At 36.2% G+C, this 16,830-nt stretch overlaps 1 protein-coding gene across 1 annotated transcript in view; it reads left to right on the top strand.

Moving 5' to 3' along the window:
• DGKI (diacylglycerol kinase iota) overlaps positions 1-16,830 on the top strand; it is a 387,457-nt gene that overhangs the window by 212,076 nt on the left and 158,551 nt on the right. Inside the window, 4 exon segments of the mRNA XM_066262376.1 lie at positions 5,308-5,363; positions 6,288-6,350; positions 9,651-9,724; positions 11,383-11,494. Coding sequence (XP_066118473.1) covers positions 5,308-5,363; positions 6,288-6,350; positions 9,651-9,724; positions 11,383-11,494 — 305 coding nt within the window.

The raw sequence follows: 16,830 nt of genomic DNA, 5'->3' as shown, positions 1-16,830 counted from the left end.
GAAGCACATGAGATAAAAAAGATAGCAACAGAGGAAAGATGTATGGAATACAACCAAATAAAAACAAAAGATAGAAAAACGAAAGAGAAGGATCAAACAAGACACAAAACTAACAGAAAGCAAGATATAAAATAGCAATAGGGAACTCACAAGTATCAATAATTACACTAAATGTAAACGGATTAAACTCACCAATAAAAAGGCACAGAGTAGCAGAATGGATTAAAAAAGAAAATCCAACTGTATGCTGCCTACAGGAAACTCATCTAAGTAACAAGGATAAAAACAAATTCAAAGTGAAAGGCTGGAAAACAATACTCCAAGCAAATAACATCCAAAAAAAAAAGCAGGTGTAGCAATACTCATATCGGATAATGCTGACTACAAGACAGGAAAAGTACTCAGAGACAAAAATGGCCATTTCATAATGGCTAAGGGGACACTGAATCAAGAAGACATAACAATTCTTAATATATATGCACCAAACCAAGGAGCACCAAAATATATAAGACAGCTACTTATTGATCTTAAAACAAAAACTGACAAAAATACAATCATACTTGGAGACCTCAATACACCGCTGACGGCTCTAGATCGGTCATCCAAACAGAGAATCAACAAAGACATAGTGGCCTTAAACAAAACACTAGAGCACCTGGATATGATAGACATCTACAGGACATTTCATCCCAAAGTGACTGAGTATACATTTTTCTCCAGTGTACATGGATCATTCTCAAGAATTGACCATATGGTGGGCCACAAAAACAACATCAGCAAATTCAGAAAAATTGAAGTTGTACCAAGCATATTTTCTGATCATAAAGCCTTGAAACTAGAATTCAACTGCAAAAAAGAGAAAAAAAATCCCACAAAAATGTGGAAACTAAACAACATACTTTTAAAAAATGAATGGGTCAAAGAAGAAATAAGTGCAGAGATCAAAAGATATATACAGACTAATGAAAATGACAATACGACATATCAGAATCTATGGGATGCAGCAAAAGCAGTGATAAGAGGGAAGTTCATATCGCTTCAGGCATATATGAACAAACAAGAGAGAGCCCAAGTGAACCACTTAACTTCCCACCTTAAGGAACTAGAAAAAGAAGAACAAAGACAACCCAAAAGCAGCCGAAGAAAGGAGATAATAAAAATCAGAGCAGAAATAAATGAATTAGAGAACAGAAAAACTATAGAAAAAATCATTGGAACAAGGAGCTGGTTCTTTGAAAAGATCAACAAAATTGACAAACCCTTGGCAAGACTTACCAAGGAAAAAAGAGAAAGAACTCATATAAACAAAATCCAAAATGAAAGAGGAGAAATCACCACGGACACCGTAGATATACAAAGAATTATTGTAGAATACTATGAAAAACTTTATGCCACTAAATTCAACAACCTAGAAGAAATGGATAAATTCCTAGAAAAATACAACCTTCCTAGACTGAGTCAAGAAGAAGCAGAAAGCCTAAACAGACCTATCAGTAGAGAAGAAATAGAAAAAACCATTAAAAACCTCCCCAAAAATAAAAGTCCAGGCCCTGACGGCTGTACCAGCGAATTTTATCAAACATTCAAAGAAGACTTGGTTCCTATTCTACTCAAACTCTTCCAAAAAATTGAAGAAGAAGCAATACTTCCAAACACATTTTATGAGGCCAACATAACCCTCATACCAAAACCAGGCAAGGATGGCACACAAAAAGAAAACTACAGACCAATATCTCTAATGAATACAGATGCTAAAATACTAAACAAAATACTAGCAAATCGAATACAACAACATATTAAAAAAATAATACATCATGATCAAGTGGGATTCATCCCAGAATCTCAAGGATGGTTCAACATACGTAAAACGGTTAACGTAATACACCATATCAACAAAACAAAGAACAAAAACCACATGATCTTATCAATAGACGCAGAAAAGGCTTTTGATAAAATACAAAACAATTTTATCTTTAAGACTCTCAACAAAATGGGTATAGAAGGAAAATATCTCAACATGATAAAGGCCATATATGATAAACCATCAGCTAACATCATATTAAATGGCACTAAACTGAAGGCTTTCCCCCTTAAATCAGGAACAAGACAGGGTTGTCCACTCTCTCCACTCCTATTTAATGTGGTACTAGAGGTTCTAGCCAGAGCAATCAGACAAGACAAAGAAATAAAAGGCATCCATATCGGAAAAGAAGAAGTAAAGGTATCACTTTTTGCAGATGATATGATCCTATACATCGAAAACCCCAAAGAATCCACAAAAAGACTACTAGAAACAATAAGCCAATACAGTAAGGTCGCAGGATACAAAATTAACATACAGAAGTCAATAGCCTTTCTATATGCCAACAATGAAACAACTGAGAAGGAACTCAAAAGAATAATCCCCTTCACGATTGCAACAAAAAAAATAAAATACTTAGGAATAAACATAACAAAGAATGTAAAGGACTTATATAATGAAAACTATAAACCATTGTTAAGGGAAATCGAAAAAGATATAATGAGATGGAAGAATATACCTTGTTCTTGGCTAGGAAGAATAAATATAATCAAGATGGCTATATTACCCAAAGCAATATACAAATTTAATGCAATTCCCATCAAACTTCCAATGACATTTTTTAAAGAAATAGAGCAAAAAATCATCAGATTTATATGGAACTATAAAAAACCCCGAATAGCCAAAGCAATCCTAAAGAAAAAGAATGAAGCTGGGGGCATAACAATACCTGACTTCAAACTCTATTATAGGGCCACGACAATCAAAACAGCATGGTATTGGCAGAAAAATAGACACTCAGACCAATGGAACAGAATAGAAAACCCAGAAATAAAACCACATATATATAGTCAAATAATTTTTGATAAAGGGGCCAACAACACACAATGGAGAAAAGAAAGCCTCTTCAATAAATGGTGCTGGGAAAACTGGAAAGCCACATGCAAAAGAATGAAACTGGACTACAGTTTGTCCCCCTGTACTAAAATTAACTCAAAATGGATCAAAGATCTAAACATAAGACCTGAAACAATTAAGTACATAGAAGAAGACATAGGTACTCAACTCATGGACCTGGGTTTTAAAGAGCATTTTATGAATTTGACTCCAATGGCAAGAGAAGTGAAGGCAAAAATTAATGAATGGGACTACATCAGACTAAGAAGTTTTTGCTCAGCAAGAGAAACTGATAACAAAATAAACAGAAAGCCAACTAAATGGGAAATGATATTTTCAAACAACAGCTCAGATAAGGGCCTAATATCCAAAATATACAAAGAACTCATAAAACTCAACAACAAACAAACAAACAATCCGATAAAAAAATGGGAAGAGGATATGAATAGACACTTCTCCCAGGAAGAAATACAAATGGCCAACAGATATATGAAAAGATGCTCATCTTCTTTAGCTATTAGAGAAATGCAAATCAAAACGGCAATGAGATACCACCTCACACCTGTTCGATTAGCTGTTATTAGCAAGTCAGGTAATAGCAAATGTTGGAGAGGCTGTGGAGAAAAAGGAACCCTCATACACTGTTGGTGGGAATGTAAAGTAGTACAACCATTATGGAAGAAAGTATGGTGGTTCCTCAAAAAACTGAAAATAGAACTACCTTATGACCCAGCAATCCCTCTACTGGGTATATATCCCCAAAACTCAGAAACATTGATACGTAAAGACACATGCAGCCCCATGTTTATTGCAGCATTGTTCACAGAGGCCAGGACATGGAAACAACCAAAAAGCCCATCAATAGATGACTGGATAAAGAAGATGTGGCACATATACACTATGGAATACTACTCAGCCATAAGAAATGATGACATCGGAACATTTACAGCAAAATGGTGGGATCTTGATAACATGATACGAAGTGAAATAAGTAAATCAGAAAAAAACAGGAACTGTATTATTCCATACGTAGGTGGGACATAATAGTGAAACTAAGAGACATTGATAAGAGTGTGGTGGTTACGGGGGGGAAGGGGGAATGGGAGAGGGATAGGGGGTGGGGAGGGGCACAAAGAAAACAAGATAGAAGGTGACAGAGGACAATCTGACTTTGGGTGGTGGGTATGCAACATAATTGAACGACAAGATAACCTGGACTTGTTATCTTTGAATATATGTATCCTGATTTATTGATGTCACCCCATTAAAAAAAATAAAATTATAAAATAAAATAAAAGAATTAATGCACTAAAAAAAAAATCATGAAAAATAATCTATGAGTTAATTGTCCAGAATCATGTCCTGAGATTTGGCAGCTTTTATTCAAGCTGGTCTTAATGAGTGAACTCTTTGCTGCTTTTCTTCATCGAGACAACGTTTGGAATTTGCCATTCAATAATAAGGTTAAGACTTAGCGTTTCAGGTGCTTCGCCATCTAGTGAGAAATGACTTACGAAAGACCTAGCTCTATGAAGGGATTAATTAGCATACCGAATGAAATAGCAGAAGGCAGAAACATCGGCAGTGGGTTCCCTTGGCATTTTATTCGAAAGAATGTAAGGAAATAATGTATCGCTTCGATATTGTACAAATCCCTTGAATTCATATGACACTTCTCTGATGTACATTCTTTTAAAATCTTTTTGTGTCCCTCAACATCTATAACATATAGGAGCAAGCTCAAAATTAAAACATTTTTCAGCTACAGCCTCTGTTGTCACATGACCTGTGCCTATTCAGTGGGTGATCTGCATATATATGTATTTATATTTATATATTTCCACCAAATTAATAACTTATTCTTCAAGGCCTGTTACAAATATAAGAGTGCCGATGGTGGTTAGGAGTTCTTTGCAACATGTGAAAGCTAATTCTCTTTTATGGAAGCTATGATCTGTGGAAGTCAAAGCAAATAATCACTCCTCCGCCTTCCCCTTCCCTGTATCTCCCTTGTCCTGTGTCCTTGCCAACCCTCTATTCTGAATAAAGTCTAGAGTGTCTCAACTTTTACTGTGCATAGGAATCATGTGGAGAGCTCGCTAAACTACAGATTACCCAGACCCCCCACCCCAAACACTCTGAATTTCATTTATCTGCTGTAGATCCTGATAATTTGCATTTTTAACAATCTCCCAGCTGATGCTGACGCTGCCAGTTTGTGGCTACATTTTGTAGAGTTGGACAGTGACAATGACAACTGCATGTAACTAAGGGGAAGACGGTAGTGAAGCTGATGAGTCAGTTGGATCTGTGTTGAGGGAGGAAGTAGAGGTGCTAGTCACTACCTTTCATGGGGTCTCCATAACAAAACTCCCCTTTACCTTTCACAGAAGCAAATCCAGAGAAATTCAACAGTCGTTTTCGAAATAAAATGTTCTATGCAGGGGTAAGTACCTATTTAATTTTGAAACTGTTCCGTATTATTTAATGCTACTTCCCTGTTGGTAGTAGAGATGCTTTAACTATACTACAAATAATTCTATACACATCTCAGATGTTTACACGTAGGTCGGCGCATGGTTAATGTTTAATATTTTGGTTTAAGAAGAAAAGGAAGGATGTATGTCTTAAGTTATTTGGCAAAAAGAGAGCCGGTGTTTATCATCTTGGAACTTGAGAGCCCTGAGGCTTCAAGTTGTACGGAGGGGATAATATCCAATGAGTAATGTGGAAAACAAACATCAAAGCCAACCTAGAGAATGGGGAAATTAGGTAGACTGAAAAATGTATGGAAAGTCTTAGGTAAGAACATAGTTTTTACAGGGATACCTAGGCATCAGTGTTTGGATGAGAACTTGGTGGAGCATGGGATATTTTTCATGGAAGCGTATATGAGATTAAAGGGGAATTTTTCTTTCTCCTACTGCTGAGGGACATCTTTGGAGGTGAATGGCCAGAAAGGGAAAAAAATATCTCCAAGATATTGATATTACAAGTAAAGCTGGTTTAAATTTATACCACTGAATAGAGGTACTGGAAATAAAAGAGGGAAAAACAAGACATTCTCAGGGGCAGTCCCTAAGACTCTCAGGAGCAGTAGAAAAGTCAGGAAAGACAGTCAAAATAAATCTTCAAACTGACCCTTGGAATTATCTACTTTTTACTCTCCTGCTGTGATCTGACAGTTTATTATAGGTTACAGTTTGAAAACAAAAATTTCAATTTGATAGCCACTGCACTACTTTATTGTGGATTCAGGAAACTTTGTTTTTGCATAATTTAGCATCATTAGGAACTAAATAATACAGAAGCAAAAGATTTGGCATAACCATGTAATTAAGATTTTTTTCTTTATTTTCTTGTGGTATAGGCAGCTTTTTCTGATTTCCTACAGAGAAGCTCTAGAGATCTATCCAAACATGTTAAAGTTGTTGTAAGTATTGAATGTGTTGACTCATTTCATTTGAACATGAATATGTATGCTACAGAAAATGAACCCCAAATACCAGTGTATATGCTCAGATCAATCAGAGGACTGCATTGAGCTTCAGGATCATGTTATGGCACTCATTCAACCAACGTTTAGGAGCATTTAACTATGTGTCAGGCACTGTCTTAGTTGCTGGGGATGAAGGTAGATAAGATGGCTAGTTTCACTCCTGAATAAACTCACAGTTCAATCATTGAGAGCAACATAATAAATGCTTTCATTCAACCACATCTATAATATGGTGGTGGCACAAAGGGAGAAATGAAAACTAATCATGGTGGGGTCAGAGAAACCTTCAATAAAGAAATGATGCTGAGCACGGGGTCTTGAAGTAAAAATAGGTGCTCACCAAACAAAGGTCTCCCGGGATTGTCTGAGGGATTTTCATTTTAGTAAAGTGCTTCTTCAGTTTTATTATTTTCTGGTTAGTCACTCTCTGTCCTAGTCATGATGATTCTTCATCACTGGATGGAGTTTTTCTTTTAATTTTAATTTTTTTGTGTGTGTGCTGTTTCTTCCTGTGTCTCTAACCCAGGTTTTAGACACACACTGCTTGGCGCCATGGGAGAGGGGAAGTTATCTTTTCTCTAAGAGCTATATTTTAAAATAGGTTATAGTTATTCAGAAAAAGAGAAATGTTTTCTTAGAGTAACCAAATTAAAAGAAGGAACGAGCATGACTTTGCACATACTTGTGTAAGTGAAGGAAAAAAGAAAGGGAAAATATAGAGATGGGGAAGAAGGGATGGGAAGGTAACAAGGCAGGAATTTATTCTGGGGTAGAGAAAGAATAAATATGTGACCAGAGGGGACAGAGAAATCTTACTTTCTTCACTTAAAAGAGGCATACCAAGACATGTCTTTAAAGTGACAGCTGACCATTGTACCGTAACACACAGGGGCACGAGGCTATTTCCACAGTGACATCACTGTATTTTTTCTTGAGTGTGAGCTAAAAAGGATGGAAGGTTAGCTAGAGCAGTTAGATGTACCAATTACAACAGAGCTCCTTATCTTCGCCAAGCGTAAAGTCAGTGTTTCTGAGGTAATAGATAATGCTCTATCACATAAATGTAAAATGTGTGTAGAAATACCAGACCATAGAAAGAAAAGACAATACCACATTCCTACATACAATATGATTTGCTCTTATTTCTGTTCTTTCTTCTTGCTCTCTTGATATCAGCATGTGAGCTTGCACACAGGAACATATTTTGCATGTAGATATTTTCCTATGTATGTGATGTAAGGAACAGTGGATGATTATTCTAAAGAGTTATAAAGTTGAAATGCAGTCACATGCTAGAAAACTGTGTAAAGCCCTGTACATGGTAAGGTGCCCAATCCACATATAATGCGATGACTTCCCAGAGTCACTGACATGTTTCCCAGGAAAAAAACAGTTAAAAATGAAAAAATTATTTGTTTTAAATACAATAATGTTAATTAGTTATTTTTTCTGTAAAGCAACAATGCTACTTTGCATGCTATTGTCTCGCATTCTATTTTATTTTATTTATTTTTTAATGTTTTGGCTGTTTACAACGTTCACTGTTAATAGTTTAAGATGCCTCCATTTTTTAATTTGTTGGCACAGTCATCTAGCAACTCATTTCTTCAAGTCCTTAAATAAATAGGAAGACTTCATGTTTGCTTAGTACCTGGAAGTATTGTAAACACTCTTTCAATCAATGTCTAGAATATAATTCCTATACAAATAACACTTTAAAATACTTTATTTTGGACTAGAAGGTTTCCTGGAAACAACTTTGTGAATGCTCATGAGAATTAGGCTGTATTCAGATCAGCTGGGAAAAGGAGACATCTTAGATCGAAACTCCTAGAAAAATCTTTAAAAGTTGGCGCGGAGCGTGGCATGTTTTACCGCCCCCTCCATAAGAGAAGGCAGTGCGGCAGTTTTGTGATGAGGGTATGAAGAGAGCAAATGGAAAATCAGCCTTTATACCTTTGACATAGTTGTGACTAGAGTTTTCTTCTTTTGACTTTGTCACCAATAGTAAATGCCAAAAGGAATCCAAAGCTTTTCCTTTGATTAGTCAGAGATACTCTTTCTTTTTAAGATTTTTTTTTTTGTATTTTTCTGAAGCTGGAAACGGGGAGGCAGTCAGACAGACTCCCGCATGCGCCTGACCAGGATCCACCCGGCACGCCCACCAGGGAGCGATGTTCTGCCTATCTGGGGCGTCGCTCTGTTGCAACCAGAGCCACTCTAGCGCCTGAGGCAGAGGCCACGGAGCCATCCTCAGCGCCCGGGCCATCTTTGCTCCAATGGAGTCTTGGCTGCGAGAGAGGAAGAGAGAGACAGAGAGGAAGGAGAGGGGGAGGGGTGGAGAAGCAGATGGGTGCCTCTCCTGTGTGTCCTGGCCAGGAATCGAACCCAGGACTCCTGCACGCCAGGCCGATGCTCTACCACTGAGCCAACCGGCCAGGGCCTCTTTTTAAGATTTTATTTATTAATTTTAGAGACAGAGAGAAAGGATGAGGGGGGGAATGGGAAGCATAAATTTGCTTCTCATATGTGCCTTGACTGGGCAAGCCCAGGGTCTCAAACCTGCAACCTCAGCATTCCAGGTCAACACTCTATCCACTATGCCACCACAGGCCAGGCACTCAGGGATATTCTTAAGAAAAGCACTAAAGATGAGGAAAGCCACACACAAAGGTTTGAGATCAATCAGGCCTGAGGCCCTTGACAACCAGGGTCAAGTCCAGACTCTAGTAGACCAGGTAATCTCAGAAGGTCAGTCACAATCTGTAACTGATTAACTTTATAAGAGCAAATCCCTAATGAAGAAAACACTAATTTATAATAGATTTTGAAAAGCTTGTAGTATATATTCCTCCCAGTTTTCAAAATATTATGTTTAACATTGTCAAAATTAATCTCAAAACCCAAACAAAACAAATCATTATATTCATGACTAATGTTTGAATCAGATGCCTACTGCTTCAACTTGAGACATCATTCTTTTTAGTATTTTAAGCATCTCTAAATTTTTTAATGTTGATACTACAAGCCTGAATATCTAATAATAATCTAAGGTCAAGAATGATGATAGTTCCTGAGTTTGGTAAAGCTGTAATCAAAATAAATTTTCCATCATAGTAATGGGGAAAGAGGAAGACTGTGGTATATACTATTGTCAACCCAGTTGTCTCTGATCGTTTTTTAAAACATGTGACTGTTCCAAAACCTTTGCTTTTTCTGCTTTGATTGTTTCAGTGTGATGGAACAGATCTCACCCCAAAGATTCAGGAACTAAAGTTCCAGTGTATAGTATTTTTAAATATACCCAGGTAAGCACTGTTCATATTTTTTGCCCTGATTTGACTCTGTTTAACTTGAGTTTTATTCGTTTTCATTATAGAAAATTTCCAGGTATGAACAATGAAAATCAGTTATCTCAATGGTTTATTAAAATTTTCCAGGTCTGATAATTTTGTTCTCCTTTTTGGTTTGTTTAGTCTTCTCTGCGGTAGGTATTTTGTTTTTTGGGGGGAATTTTTTTTTTACATGATATGGCATGTATGGTCTATACTTTTCCATCCTAAAGAATTCCAGGCAGCCCTCTGGACTGGAATATTTTAATTCTCAAATTACTGTTTTCCACCCCACAGGAATGGTAGGCTTGAATAAATTCCTGTCCTCAGTTTCCCGAAAGCTATTAGGAAACCATCCAGCCCGCTTTTAGTATGGAATTCACTCCAAATCATTGCCACATGATTGCTTTGAAACAATGGGATCAATTACAGTAGGATTTTTAGCCTGTTTGTTAACTGTCTTTGGTGTTATTATATACCTCGGGAGAAAGGGGTATTTAAGATGAACTTGTCTCAAAATAAGCACATTATCTCAGTAGCATAAAATTAGAATTTTGGCTCCCAAACCAAGATTTTGGAAGGGATGGATATGAGAACCTTTGTCATTTTGCAAACCAGGCAACTCAGACACAGAATCTGTAAATAAGTTCTATTTAGACTGAATTTAATTAAAATGAGAATTGTATGTAAATCTATGCCTAGGAAACCATATTCTAGTCTTCTGACTACTTTTGTCAGTCAGTCTTCAGTAGAGTTCCTTACAATCCTAGTCCAGAGGTACTTGCATTTTAGTGGTATAACCAGAAGACCTAGATTCTCAAGAAACATTAATTTTCTTCCTCTTTTTTTATTTGATTGATTTTTTTTTTTTTAGAGAGAGAGAGAGGGAGAGAGAGAAAAACATCAATTTGTTGTTCCATTTATTTATGCATTCATTGGTTGATTCTTGTACGTGCCCTGATAGGGGATCAAACCCACAAGAGGGCATCTCAGGATGATGCTCTACCAACTGAGCTACCTGGCCAGGGCTCCTCCTCTTTTCTTTATGTATCTCTTTTTCATCTTGCTCCTTTCCCTTCCTCCCTCTGGATTCCTTTTTCTCTACTTTGTCCAATTTTCTATATTTCCTCTTCTGTTTCAAATATTATATCTTTTTTTCCCATCCCTTCTTCACTCTTTCTTCCATCTTCAATTACCTTTCCCTTCTGCTGTGGGTGCTTATTCTCTTAGTTATGTATATAATATCAACTGCTTACCTACCTCAGTTGTCCTTCCTTTTTCTACTGGCTTGCGTGCGCATGTTGCAAGACCCAACTCTGAAAGCAACCACTGATAACTCATGGCACGCCATAGAAAGCAGACATGTGAACCACAGGGTGGTAAGTGTTGATAAATAACAAATTAGGAGAGAGTTGGGCACCATGGAATGCTTTTGTTGTAAAATCGTGGCTCATTTTTATAGAATGATATCTTGGAGACAGTGACGTCCATTTTGTTTTCCTCTGGATGTGCACCAAGAACAGAAAGCTGTTCTTACAGGAAGCAAGCATTGGATCTAACTCTGCATTAATCCCTAATGATGATCATGGGAGGAATGGAATACACTTAATTCTGTTCTGCATTTTACCTTGCAGATACTGTGCCGGCACGATGCCCTGGGGGAACCCTGGGGATCACCATGATTTTGAACCTCAGCGTCATGATGATGGTTATATTGAAGTCATTGGATTCACCATGGCCTCTCTGGTGAGCAATACCACTATTAAAATAAAATGCGTTTCAGCCACAGTGAGAATTTTTTCATTTCACAGGACTTTGGTATCATTTTTCTCTCCTGCCTTATCAATTTAGAAACTTTATACAATATAGAGTTGCTGGTAGAAAACAAAAATGAAAATGAATTCTTTATGACACTTAAGAAAATTGATGCACGTTTGTTTGAGCTTCAAAACTAAATGTTACTTGTTAATTTTTCCTGATTAATTTCCTACTAGAATTAAATGCGAAGTGTTCGTGTTAATTAAAAAGCATTATGCCACAGACATGTCCCGGCCTGATGAAAAACCTTGCCAATTGATGTTTTTAAGGGAAAAAGAAAGTGTCCATTTGCATTTCTCTTCAATTTGTCTTTTTAAGCATAAGATGGGCCTCTCCATGATCACAATATTCTGGAATATAGAATGGCATCATTTTTGCGACATTAATAAATATTCTGTTTCTGCAATATTGTAATCACCTTGTATTTTCATTTTGTTGACCTGCATAAAAAATAAAAATGATATCATGTAAGTGTAAGTTTAAACAGGTTTTGGCATGTTGTTCAGCTTATTGAACGATGAGGAAACCAATTAAAATTATGCTTATCATATCTGGTGTCAACCAGACCACACTATTAGTTTAAGAAGCAAAATAAAAGAAAACATCTGCTTGCAACTGTTGCTTAGCACTTGGTTGGTGCTGTATCTTATGCTGAAAGCAAGAAAGTTGTATTTCTTGTTCTAAACAAACCAGAAGAACCCTCTTTTTAACTCATCTCATAGATTCCAGTCACCTCAAAATACTGAGATTTAACAGAGCAGCCTATTGTGACTGTGGCAACAATGTCAATCTCCTGAGACAGTGATGTTGTTTGTTAACCATCTACCATCTTTAGCATGAAATGTTGTTAAGGGCAAAAAATAGGTCAGGGATTGATCTAATTTTCTGGATTGTGGCCCATGCACATTTTCCCTCTCAAGATCTTTATGTTAATTGTAAAAGAAGACTCGATCCAAAGCAAATAGGAATAAGTTCAAGAAAGTCATGTGAGAGGAAGAATTCTTGGGGGTAACCAAAAAAGACCATGTGTGTTTTACACATTCATTTATTCACTGGTTCAGTGAACATTTATTGAATGTATACCATGTGTCAGAGCTTCCTAGTCCCAACTATGTAGTAGGAAGCTGTCAGGGAATAACTATGTTGGAGAAGGTGATTGCTTGCCTAGGTTTGGAAGGGTGGGGTGAATATTAGACACTTCTCCATTGCTCTCAGGATCAAAATCTAAATCTTTACTTGGCCCTGCAAGACTATCTCTGATTCTCCAGCCTTTCCTACTGCCGTCTTTGCTTTCTTCCTCAAGGAGTCTCTGAAGTGCAGCTCTGAACATCCCTACTTCTTTCCTACCACAGGGCCATTGCACATGCTATCTCTCTGAAGCATTGTTTACTCTTCATCTTCTATAACTTTTCAATCCATATCTGTGCCTAGTTCTTTCTATAGTATTTTAGGGTTGGGGTTGTTTTCGCTTACAATTGTTTAGTGTCTGAACAGGAAAGAGAAGGCAGACTTGGGCATTTAGAGGAGGGTTTAATGGAGTGACTCTACAAATTGTGCATTAGATTTCCAAGAAGCAACAATGGATGGCATTATATTCCTGAGCTGCAGGTGCAAAGTCAAATAAGAAGTCATCTGTAACAGAAAGAGAACTATTTGGCCAGGACCACCCAACAGGAGTAGTACTTGCTAAGCGGAAGCAGCCAAGCTGTGCCAACCTGGCAGGAAGGGAGCCAAGGACAGAAATACAGTGGTATCACTTTTCTTTTCCTTCAGACCTTCAGCTGGTGCTTCCCTCTGGGGAAGTCTCACCAGAGGCTAGAAGACAAGGGGACCACTGACAGAGTCTAAGTGGGTCAGCCTCAAAGGATGCATAGAGTGCCAGCTGGGAGTGGTCCATGGTAGGCTTCCATCACTCCAGTGTATCCTTTTCAGGTACACAGCAGAGAGCCTGACACCTGGAGTTGGGGATGAGAATGAATGAGTTTTGTCAGGAGAGGAAGACTGGGACTTGGCATTCTGGGAAAAGGGACATTTATATACATTTGGAAGTATGAAAGATCATAGTCCTCCATGGGAACTATTAGTTCATACACTGTAAGTGTAGGGGAAAAATAAGAGTGATCTGTTATACTGAAGAGGCAGGCCCGGGCCAGAGTGCACTATAGAATTTATTTGGGAGTTTTGACTTTATTGCAAGGTCAAAGTCACTGGGGAATTAGTAAAGTATGCTCTTTAGTGATTGTTCTGGGAAAAGTTCAATATAAACAAAAATGAAATAACATATTGAACCCTCATGTACCATCATCACTTAGCTTCTATAATTATTAACCCATGGACTACCTTATGTCTTTCCCCACCAATGACATCCTTCCTTTTACTATTTTGAAGAAAATTTACGGCATTGTATTATTTTATCTGTAAATATTTTCAATGTGTTTTATACACACAAGACTTGCTTTTATGAATACAATCAAACCATCATCTCTAAAAATATTACAAAGGTAGCACCTGAATATCACTAAATATCTACTCAGCTCTCACATTTCCAATTGTCGTGCAAACACTTTTTGTTTTCTTAGGCTCTATTTGTTTGAATCAGGATCCAAACAAAATTCACTTGTTGTGATTGGTTGATATGACTCTTCAGTCTCTGTAAGTTTCCACCCCTACCCCATTATACATTGAAGAAACCAGACTATTTATCCTGTAAAGTTTCCCTGAGTCTGAATTGTGCTGGTAGCAACCCTGAGGTATCAATTAACATGTACTTTCTTCCTTGTTTCCTCTAGGTTGATAATTGTATCTAGATGATTCAGATATTTATTCCCCCAAATCTATTTTGTGAGTAGTGTTTTCTTCTTCCAAAGTGGCAGGCCTGTGCCAGATCATGGAGTCTGTTATAGAATTTCTCTACGAGTTTTTTACTTCATTTCAAGGTCACTGGAGAATAGGACAGGTTATGTTTGGCTATCTCTCTTTTTTTTAAATACCTGTAGTCTTTGTTAACCAATGTTCAGACCCAGGATTCACTGAGGGTTGAAAGTAGTGATACTCTCATTTTTATCCTTCCTTATTTATTGACTGAAATCTTTCTATAAAGGCGAAATTGTCTTTACCTATTATTTGGTTACTTCTCTATACAATTTGTGTCTAAAAAGCATAATAAATGATCATTTTCTTTATTTATTTTCAAAATAATAGGTTAGTTCACTAGCATGATGATGGAAGGGAATGATGAATTCAGGAGTTATTTATAGTTATTTATAGTGACTTTTTGTGAAGGATGAGCAAGGAATATAAATAAATCTGGGTGCCTAGCATAGGCCATTACGGAGAGGGTAACTATATTAAAGAAGGTAGAAAAAATAAAAGAAAGATAATATTACCAAAAACTGAACTCTGTTTTATGTAAGTTAAATTAAAAAACCTGTGAGACTTCTAAGGAGGTAGAGAAAGGGACAATTTGAAATATATGTTTAGAACTCAGGAGATTCCTTTTTGTTGGGACCCTTTTCCCTGTTCTGTCCTTAGTAAGAAAGGGAGACAAATAATAGTAGCTGGGACTTGGGGAAGAGAAAACAGAACCCGTAAATTATATGTCAATTGTTTTTTTTTCTTTACCTAACAATGAGTAATGTAATACATGCATACTAGCTAGCATTAAATATGTGATAGATTCTTGTGACTCTAGATTGCTTCCAAGTTAATAAAAGTTTCTACCTATGAAAAGCTGAGTTAAATGTAGTTTATACAGTACAATTTTAAACATCATAGGCTCTCTAAATAATATTGGCATATATTTCCATATTTTTATACAAGTGTTACCTTATGAGTCCTACCGAAGTACACTGTTCTTCTTTTTATTCAAGCTAAAATAATTTTACTTTCAGTCTTTCAGTTTCACATTTCTTGAAACTATTGTATTATTATATTTCTAAGAAAGTAAATTGTTTGAAAACTCCTATGTCTGTGTAAGATGATTATATAAACAGAAGAATGTAGTGATTTGGGTAGATGTGTGTGTGTGTGTATTTGTGTATTTAAAATATTCAGAGTGGTACTTTAAGAAAGATTTGAAATAGAATTATGGGAATGGCAAAAAAGATTGTTTCTTTTAGACCCTTTATCCTGTAATTGCAAATTTCAAAGCAGAAGTCCTCAATTCATTTTACTGGTTGATACACATTCCTACTAATTAAGATGATTCTTCATTGGATGCTTTGATAATGTGATTACCTTTTTAGAGTCTACACAGACCATAATCAGACATTGTAATTTGTATTTTTTTTCTTGCCACAATTTTCTGCCATTATAGTTGTGAAGGTCCTTTCATGTGGAGTCTGTTTCAAAATAATTTAAAACTTTTCAAGACAGTTCAAAGCATTATTCAGATTGAGGAATGGGAAGCCTAATTTGCTGTGCGGTTGGAATCCAGAGATTTCAGGCTCCTCAACTTTAAAGAAAGCATAGCCAGCTTTCTTTTTGCTAATTGAAATTAAAATATGTAAGTTCTTTGATATTTATGAATTAGAAAAGCAAAAAGGTTATTCAGGGAGAAAAATTGCCTAGAGAAATGTCTGGGTTGAAGTTATACACATGCCAAATAAGAACAATCTTTTATATATTTTTTTAAAGGAAAATCAACATTAACTGTTTGCTTAGTTTGATAATATAAACAGAAGTATATGAACTAAAAGTAAAAATATCAGTCATTATCACATGACTCATAACTATTAATACTTTGATGGATTGCCTTCCAGGTGCTTGATTTTTATGTTTTAAACAGACAGGAAACCATATTATTATAAATAAAGCCCATACTGCAATTTTATTTCCTTGACTTTTTATGTTGTTCAAGACCCCCACTATTATGTTGAAAACTTTTGTTGCTAATGAATAACTTATCCCTTGAAAGAAATGCTGTTGAATCTTCTTTATTATGAATAATATTTTCTCTGTGTGTTTGGTAGATGACTTTTATCACTTAAAAAATCACTTTCTTGTTTTCTAACAACTTTCTACCCCAAATGACACTGAACTTTATTATCTTTCTCCTGCATCTTTTGAGATGATAGTATAGTTTTTCTCATTTAAACCACAATGTGGTGAAATTACAGTGATGTATTTTCAGTCCTGTTAAACATTATTATCTCTTTAGTGATCTTTTGTTTATTTTATCTTATTTAAAAAATTTACATAGAACTTTTATTCAATATACTTTATGAGAAAAAGAACACTGTGAAGTGCTATATTTCATGTAAATC

Source organism: Saccopteryx bilineata, chromosome 2 (assembly GCF_036850765.1).
Source record: "Saccopteryx bilineata isolate mSacBil1 chromosome 2, mSacBil1_pri_phased_curated, whole genome shotgun sequence".
NCBI classification, from domain to species: Eukaryota; Metazoa; Chordata; class Mammalia; order Chiroptera; family Emballonuridae; genus Saccopteryx; species Saccopteryx bilineata.
Note: the sequence above shows the minus strand (reverse complement) of the source record. Positions and strands in the feature narration are given on the sequence as shown.